This window comes from Bos taurus, chromosome X (genome assembly GCF_002263795.3).
Source record: "Bos taurus isolate L1 Dominette 01449 registration number 42190680 breed Hereford chromosome X, ARS-UCD2.0, whole genome shotgun sequence".
NCBI classification, from domain to species: Eukaryota; Metazoa; Chordata; class Mammalia; order Artiodactyla; family Bovidae; genus Bos; species Bos taurus.
Window position 1 is genome coordinate 49833983 of NC_037357.1, and position 9359 is coordinate 49843341.

At 46.4% G+C, this 9359-nt stretch overlaps 1 protein-coding gene across 2 annotated transcripts; it reads right to left on the reverse strand.

The window, feature by feature from the left end:
• Positions 1–6601: 6601 nt before the first annotated feature.
• LOC112445143 (cancer/testis antigen 1-like) lies at positions 6602–8142 on the reverse strand. Of its 2 annotated transcripts, none has more exons than XM_024988731.2 (3): positions 7701–8142; positions 7111–7233; positions 6602–6911 (listed from the first exon to the last, which is right to left on the reverse strand). In XM_024988731.2, the coding sequence occupies exons 1-3, from the start codon at positions 8039–8041 to the stop codon at positions 6773–6775; spliced, it is 603 nt and encodes a 200-aa protein (XP_024844499.1). In that variant the 5' UTR covers positions 8042–8142; the 3' UTR covers positions 6602–6772. The 2 variants fall into 2 exon arrangements, with proteins under 2 accessions (XP_024844499.1, XP_024844498.1); XM_024988730.2 differs by having other exon boundaries at positions 7111–7236.
• Positions 8143–9359: the final 1217 nt, after the last annotated feature.

Consider the following 9359-nt stretch of genomic DNA (forward strand, 5'->3'; position numbering starts at 1 on the left):
ATACCATAGTAAGAGATATAATATGTCATTGATGTTTTGGGAGGGAAGAGAAAATGTGCAAGCAATAAAAAGTATTCAGAGGAAATATGGCTGACAAACTTCATTATTTGGCAAAACACACAAGCCTACAGGTACGGACTATTGATCAGACCCCAAAAGGATAATCCATAAGAAATCCGTGAAAACACACCATGATCAAACTTCAGAAAATTAAATACATACATAAACTCTTGAAAGCAGAGAGTGAAAAATGACACCATAAAAGTAATGTGAGTGACAGAGAATTTCTCATAAAGAATCATAAGGTACAGAAGAAAAGGGCAATTTACCTATATTTGTGTTCTTTCTGTTTTTCTTTTTTCCTTACTAATGTTCCAAGTGTATTTTTTTTTTTTTTTTTTGCCAATTCCTTTTTTTTTAAGAACCTCCTTTAGCCATTCTTTTATGGAGCATCTGCTATAGGCAAATTCTTTTAGTTTTCCTTCTTTTGAGAATGTCTATATCCCCTTTCATTCCTAAAGGACAGCCTAGCCAGATACATTGGATGTTGACAGTTCTTTTCCTTCAGCACTTTAAAATTGCCCTTTTCTTCTCTTACTATGGTATCACTGGTATCTGATATTTTGTTCTATTTTATTTTTAGTCTATCTGTGTATAGTCACAATTCTTCAGGCTATCATCAGGTTTCTCCTCTCACATAAAATTCAGTATCAGCTCATCACGGACTTCTCTGGTTGTCCAGTGATTGAGACTCTACCTGCCAATGTAGGGAACATGGATTCAGTCCCTGCTCTGGGAAGATCCCATAAGGTGCAAGGCCACTAAGCCCAAGCACCGCAATGGCTGAGCCTGTGCTCTAGAGCCCTCCAGCTGCAACTACTGAAGCTGAAGTGCCTAGAGCCTGTGCTCCACAACAAGAGAAGTCACTGCAATGAGAAGCTTATCTGCTGCAACTAAAGCATAGCCCCCACTCACCACAACCAGAAAAACCCATGTGTGCAGCATCGAAGACCCAGCCAAACCAAAATTACATAAAAAAACAAACAAATGAATCTGTTAAAAAAACAACCTGCTTCACAATGTGGGGGACATCACTTCGATTGCTGGTCAGGGAACTAAGATCCTACATGCAGTGGAGCAAGTACTGAGCCTGGGCATCACAACTGGAGTCTCTGTGCACTGCAACGAAAGATCCCACATGACACAATAAAGTTTCCACATTCCCCAAATAAGACCTGATTGGGCAAAATAAAGAAATTATTTGTTTAAGAAATCAGCTCATCAATTTTTACAAAAATCTTTGCTGTCATTTTTATGGACTCTATAGATGAGTTTTGACTGTGTGGATCACAATAAACTGTGGAAAATTCTGAAAGAGATGGGAATACCAGACCACCTGACCTGCCTCTTGAGAAACCTATATGCAGGTCAGGAAGCAACAGTTAGAACTGGACATGGAACAACAGATTGGTTCCAAATAGGAAAAGGAGTACGTCAAGGCTGTATATTGTCACCCTACTTATTTAACTTCTATGCAGAGTACATCATGAGAAATGCTGGGCTGGAAGAAGCACAAGCTGGAATCAAGATTGCCGGGAGAAATATCAATAACCTGAGATATGCAGACACCACCACCCTTATGGCAGAAAGTGAAGAGGAACTAAAAAGCCTCTTGATGAAAGTGAAAGAGGAGAGTGAAAAAGTTGGCTTAAAGCTTAACATTCAGTAAACTAAGATCATGGCATCTGGTCCCATCACTTCATGGGAAATAGATGCAGAAAGAGTGGAAACAGTGTCAGACTTTATTTTGGGGGGTTCCAAAATCACTGCAGATGGTGATTGCAGTCATGAAATTAAAAGACACTTACTCCTTGGAAGGAAAGTTATGACCTACCTGGATAGCATATTGAAAAGCAGAGACATTACTTTGCCAACAAAGGTCCATCTAGTCAAGGCTATGGTTTTTCCAGTGGTCATGTATGGATGTGAAAGTTGGACTGTGAAGAAAGCTGAGTGCTGAAGAATTGATGCTTTTGAACCGTGGTGTTGGAGAAGACTCTTGAGAGTCCCTTGGACTGCAAGGAGATCCAACCAGTCCATTCTGAAGGAGATCAGCCCTGGGATTTCTTTGGAAGGAATGATGCTAAAGCTGAAACTCCAGTACTTTGGCCACCTCATGTGAAGAGCTGACTCATTGGAAAAGACCCTGATGCTGGGAGGGATTGAGGGCAGGAGGAGAAAGGGACGACAGAGGATGAGATGGCTGGATGGCATCACTGACTTGATGGACATGAGTTTGGGTGAATTCTGGGAGTTGGTGATGGACAGGGAGGCCTGGCGTGCTGCAGTTCATGGGGTCGCAAAGAGTCGGACACGACTGAGTGACTGAACTGAACTAAACTGAACTGAACTGATAGATGAGTTTGGGGGAAATTGAGCCTTGAACAATATCACTTCTTCTAATCAAATATGATTGAAAAACATGCATGTGGTACATCTCTGCATTTTTAGGTCTTCTTCAATTTCCCCCATGGTGGTGTGTGACAAATTTTCTTAAATGCACCCTAATGTTTCATAAAGGGCAAGGAGCCCTATGTGTCTGGATTCAACTAGGCAAAGGGGTACTGGAAACAGAAGATATGAAGCCAGAGAAGATGCAGGCTGGACCATGTAGGACTTTTCAGTCCACTGGAAGGCTGTGGCTTCAACTCTGACTGAGAGGGAGTCTGTTGGAGGGTTGGAACTGAATAACTGCAGGACCTGACATGTTTTAAAGGAACCTAGCAGCTTCAGCAGTCCATGTATGGGGTCAAAGTAGCTGAATGATTCCAAGTTTGCTGGCTGAGGAAGGAAGAATCAGATGGGAGTCCCATCCCCCTAGTGGACTGACTTCACCATTTTGGGCCAGTTTGGGGAGCATTGTCTATTAAGGGCTGTCCCCAGTGCCCCTTCTCCAGCTTTTGCCCTTTCCTTCATCTGCCCATTGTAAATCCTCCCCTCCCTCTTTGGCAATTTACCCACAAATACTCTCATTTGTCTCCTTTTCTACAATACAGCTTGGCTATTTCTTACCTAAGAGCCAATGTCTAAGCAAGAAAATTAAGTAATCAATAAAACTGTGGTACCTCAATTCAATAACAGTGAAGACTTTGCTATTGCAAGTGAAAAAAGGAACAAATCAATACAAAATAACCACCTTGGTTATTTTTATTAAATATTTTATTAAACACCCAGGGATTGAACCCAGGTCTCCCGCAATGCAGGCAGACGCTTTAAGCTGTTCACATTATTTTTCTCCAAATAGGGAGTGATAGAGCATTACAGTGAAATGAGGGTGGAGTAACACATTAACTTTTTTCAGCATAAGCGTCCCTTCTTACCACGGCTCTCCATCTTCACTGATGACATTCTTGCCTAAACTTAAGCCTTGGTTTCTCTACCTGTATTTTTCTTTCTCTGACTCAATATAACAATCCAGAGGCAGAATCTATTTTCATTGGAAGTGGGAGAGTCTTCGGAGATTGTCTGCAGAAATAGGATTCTCTGTCAGTAAACTCAGGAGAACATAAACTAGTTGCCAAAACCTTATAGAGGGTGAACAGTTAGGGATGAGAATACTGCAGGATATGAAGACAGCGTAGACAACGTTGGTTTCAGCGAACAGTGCACAGTACTTGGGGCTGAATTACAAGTACTGAGCTCCCAGCTGATCCAGCAATAGGAGCACCTGCTTCCAGTGACTGACAAGTGCTGTCAACAGTAGTCAGCCGGGGCTCATTCAAAGAATGAGGTAAGGAATCGGACTTGGATGTACAAATAAAAGTTGTAGACTAGAAAAAACAAAACAAAACAAAATAACCACCTTGGTTTAGGCCAAAGGGAGACTTTATGGGTCTACCTACAAGGTACAGAGGTAGTTTCTGTCTTCAGGAAAGGCTGGATCCAGCATTTGGTTCCCTGAGATCTGCCTTCTTGCTCCAGCTCCCCCTCTGTCCCTTGCCTGCCTGCCTCCCCTACAGCTCCCACAGTGTCATTGGTTGGATGATATCAACACAGCTGGAGGAAAGCAGTGCTCCAATTGGCCAGGCCTGAGCTACATGCCCACTCTTGGAATTGGAGGTGAAATCAACTCTATCATAATCATATTGGGTGAGAGAAAATGAAAGAGGTGATTTCCCAGGGTGACAGGAGGATACCAGAACCAAAAGAAGGAAAATGGGCACCAGATGACAAAACCCACAGGTGTCCTCGATGGTGGTATACACTTTTCGTCAAATTCAAAGTCAATTTCTAATGTGTTTTTTTTTTTTTTTTTAAGTGAGATAGGAAAGATTCATCATTAATGCAAGCATGGTCCCTGCTACTGACCCTCCCATCAGCTTCCATCCCCTGACTCTGGGGGTCCATATCCACTTCTTGGGGGTATCCTCTTCCCCATGCTCCCTCACAGACCTTTGCTGAATTAAAGTTTCTAAGGAAATGCTTTTTTCCAATGGGGAAATGGAGCAGACCTTTATGTTCCAAAGCAACATCATTTCAAAAGTCATGATTCTTTATGAAGATAGTTAAACAACATGGAAATCTAAATACAGGAATGATTTTCCCTAATGTCCGGTGATAACACTGACAGTTGAGGGGGTGGTGCTTATTCTGGGTGGTTCTACTCCACATTTCCCTGCATGTTCATAGGGTCAGAAAGTCCTGAAAAGACAGGAATATGCCAGACCCAGAATTCTGCAATTTGCTTTCATCTCTTTCCATATTAGTTCCCAGCTATCTGGTTTGCTCTCTGATTGCCATATGTCATTCCAGAAGGATGGAATTACCATCATTTACTCAATGTTTCCCCCTGGGTTTACATTCTACCAGTTTTTCACAGGGACAAACAATGCAGTAATGAATACTGTGGTCGATTTTGCCTTGCTCACATATACAAGAATTTTCCTATGATCGATTCTGAAAACTGGGTCAAAGGATATGAGCATCTTAAAATATAATAGAAAGTGCCAATCAAATGTCCAGATAGATTTTACTATCACTCTGATACTCCTTATTTTGGCTTCCCTGGAGGTCCGGTGGTTAAGAATCTGCCAACCAATGCAGGGCACATGAGTTCGATCCCTGGGCCAAGAAGATCCCACATGCTCAGTACAACTAAGCCGGTGTGCCACATCTACTGAACTCACCCCGATCTAGAGTCCCTGCTCCTCAACAAGAGAAGCCTCTGCAATGAGAAGCCTGAGCAGAGCAATTAGAGAGTAGCCCCCAATGGCTGCAAGCACAGAAAGGCTGTAAGCACTTAAGAGGTGGCACACCCAAAAATAAAAAAAAATAATTTTCATAATTAAAAGTTTTAAAAAGAGTCCTTGTTTCAAGCTATAGCCTTCTTGGACATGGATGGTTTCAGTTAATTAAGTCCGTCCTACACTAAGATCTGCTCTGGTCCTACAGAGCCAACCTTAAAAAGTAAGACCCAAAAGGATCAAACTGTTTCCAAGCATCTTAACAGGATTTCAGAATAAAGCTCAAGAATAAGTTTAGGAATAGAAAAATATCAAGCATGCAAGGGAAATTTGATAATGTTTGACATCCAATGTAAAATTACCAGGAGGCAAAGAAGCAGGAAACTCCAATCCATTATAACAGAAATCAGCGTGTTGTTGTTCAGTCACTCAGTCGAGTCTAACACTTTACGACCCCACGGAGTGCTTCTCGCCAGGCTTCCCTGTCCTTCACCATCTCCCAGAACTTGCTTAAACTCATGTCCATTGAGACGTGATGCCATCCAACCATCTCATCTTCTGTCATTCCCTTCTCCTCCTGCCTTCAATCTCTTCCATATTCAGGGTCATTGGCTCTTCACATCAGGTGCCAAAGTGTTGGCAATTTTATTTTAACAGAAACCAGTTAAAATGCATTAATTGGAAAGGAAGAAATAAATGTGTATTTATTTACAGACAAAATGACTGTCTATGTAGGAAGGTCAATGAGATCTACAAAATAGCTATTGCAATTAATTAATGAGTTTAGCATGGTTTCAGGATTCAAGGATACTCCTAAGAGTGCCTTGGACTACAAGATCAAACCAGTCAATCCTAAAGGAAATCAGTCCTGAATTTTCATTGGAAGGACTGATGCTGAACCTGAAGCTTCAACACTTTGGCCAGCAGATGTGAAAAGGTGACTCACTGGAAAAGACCCTGATGTTGGGAGAGATTGAAGGCAAAAGGAGGATGAGAGGATAGAGGATGAGATGGTTTGACAGCATAACCCACTCAATGGGCACGAACTTGGACAAACTCCAGGAGAAAGCAGGGACACAGAGCCTGGTGTGCTACAGTCTAGGGGGTTGCAAAGAGTTGGACACTAGTTAGAGACTGAACAGCAATGTTCTGGTATTATATCTTAATATATAAATGTAACTATAGAACTGACAAAATATTTAAAAATCAATAGTGAATGGCAATAAACAACTTTCTTATTCTCCCACTTCTTACATACATCGTCTTCGCTTGGGTTGTACTCCTTGGATATCTGGATCTGAGAACCTTCCCTCCAACCAGAAGATGAATGCAACATTAGGAAGTGAACAAGCCAAAACTAAAGTCAGAGACAGCTCACTTTTATTTTCTGCAGTTCACAATCCCCAAAAAACTATGTGGACCCTGAGCCCACAAGCAGCAGCACAGGCACAAGATGAAGCCCGATCAAACTACTGCAGAAAGCAATGCCCTTGGGAATGATACTTGAGACTAGGGCACATAGGCTAGTTTTAAGGCCCTCTTCTGTGCTGAGACTGAGGAAAAAGGTGGGGTACGAAGTTCTGCAAGATCCACATCACCAGGGAAGCCTGCTCCAGACAGAAGCGGATGGCCATCTGGAGCAGGGCATGGTCTTCAGCAGTCAATCGGCTAAAAGGGAGGGAAAATGAAATTCATGTTCCCGCTGAGGAGGAAGAGGAGCATGTCCTCCCTCTGTCCCCGCTCACTGACGAAGCCCAGAGCACCACACTTCTCCTCTAGGCTTAACCCACCATTATGGCTCCTCCTGGGCCTAGACTGGTCACCACCCACCACTCCCTCCCTCGCCCCGGCCCCCTTTAGAACTCACAGAACCAACATGCGGCCATTAATGTAAAGCTCCCTCTGAACCGGCCATCGCAGTTGAGTAAGTCGAGTCAGGATGCGGCGCGCGTTGTTTGCCTCCGCGTACGATGAGAAAGGTATGCCAAAGCTGCTGGTGGAAATACGGTTAAGGCACCATCCACACCAGTCATTTTGGCTGTATTTCAGGCTCCCTGCTCGTGGAGACCCGCCTTCTCCCTCATGGCCGCCGCCGAACACCCTGCATATCACCGCCCGACCCTCTAGTTCCCTTCAGATTGCTTTTCCTCACCACTATCCACACTCGTCATTTTGCCTGTATGTCAGGCTCCCTGCTCACGGAGACCCACCTTCTCCCACAAGGCCACCACAGGACTCCCTGCATATCACCGCTCAACCCTCTGGATCACTTCAGGGTGCTTTTCCTCACCACCATGCACTGAGAGCCAGACCACCCCTGACCCATACCCTCCAGCCTCCCAGAGTACCTTCCTCCTATACTTTAGGCTCCACAGCCTGCAACCCTCCAAACCACCCCTAGCCCACACCCCGACCCCCGCAGCCGCCTGGCCCACCGGGGCTCCTGGAATAGGATACAACTGGAAGGCTCGGTTACTCAGAACTCTGGCTCCGGGTGCGGTGTCTCCACCAGGCCCTGGTGCGTTGGGTGCCCCTGGGATCTGCGGAATGGCAGCGGCTGCGCCACCTGACTCTCCGGCAGCGCTGGGGCCTCTGGGATCAGCCATGTCACCGGAGCCGGCAGGGACTTCTCGACTGACGGCGTCTCCAGGGCCAGCTGGGATGCCAGGGCCATTGTGGCCAGCAGCACCACCCGGCACACCTTGGCCGCCATGTGCTGTACCCGCTGCAGAGGCCACAGCACCTGCGTCTTCATCGGCTGCCCTCATGGCTCCTCCACCATGTGCCTCGGACTCCATCTTGAAGCCCTCTCCCCCTCCCTCTGCGTCGGGAAAGACTGAACCGTCCCTACAGATCCCAGCTCTGTATTGTGACGTGAAACTCAGCACGGGCAGAGCGCCTGCGCACACGCACTCTGGTCCTGCCTCACGATTGGTTCCCATCAACCATCGGTTCCCGTGATGACTGCAGGCTCTCAGGCAATGGGTGCCCCCTGTTGAAACTTCACGCGTTAGCTTGCAGTGTAGCCCCAATGCGCATGCGCAGACACACATACTCACGTGGTCTGGGCTCTCTGTGTCAGCCCTGCCTCAGGCCTGGAAACCTGGTAAATGGTGGTGCTCCAAGGCAATGGCACCCCACTCCAGTACTCTTGCCCAGAGAATCCCATGGACGGAGGAGCTTGGTGGGCTGCAGTCCATGGGGTCGCTAAGAGTCGGACACGACTCAGCGACTTCACTTTCCCTTTTCACTTTCATGCATTGGAGAAGGAAATGGCAACCCACTCCAGTGTTCTTGCCTGGAGAATCCCAGGGACGGGGGGTCTGGTGGGCTGCCGTCTATGGGGTCGCACAGAGTCGGCCACGACTGAAACGACTTAGCAGCAGCCACTTTAGTGTGGGGACAGCTCCTCAGTGCACATGCTCAAACAGACCCTGCCCTACTCTTCAGGGAACCTGACTGTTTCCACTCCAAGCCTGCAAACCCCAAGTAAGCCCTGGTCCCTGTGCACCTCCATGTCTGTGCTGCAGCCAGCCTGGCGTCGCTCACAGGTGACCATCCTGCTGAGCGCAGGCCCCTGTCATCGACTCCCAGAAGTGAGTCAGGCACCCCTGGGTCAGGGCTGGTCTGTCCTTCTGGTGTCTCACACATAGCTCACGTGCGTGTATGTGCGTCTGTGTGCATGAGCGCAGGGGCAAGTGCATGCAGATGGGCATCTGTATGGGTGTGTTTGTAAGAGACAGCACGTGCACAGATTCACGCACATAGGCATATGAATGTGTGTATCTGTGTGTGTGCCCGAGAGAGTACCCTTACATAGGTGCCTGCCCATCGGCGTCTGCGTGGGTGTGTTTCAGAGAGAGAGCACATACACAGATTCCAGCACATAGGCGTGTGCATGTGTCTGTGTGTGGAGGTGCTTGCACATGGGCATGTATGTTTGGTTGCAAGAGAGTGTGTGGTCAGGTGCATGCACATGGGTGTGTCCCTGTGTACATGTGTGTGTCAAAGAGAGCATGGTTGAGATGCATTCACATGGGCGTATGTGTCTGCTTGTGTGGTTACACAGGTGCCTTCACATGGGACTGAAGTGGCCCGGCCCTGGAGGCATGATAC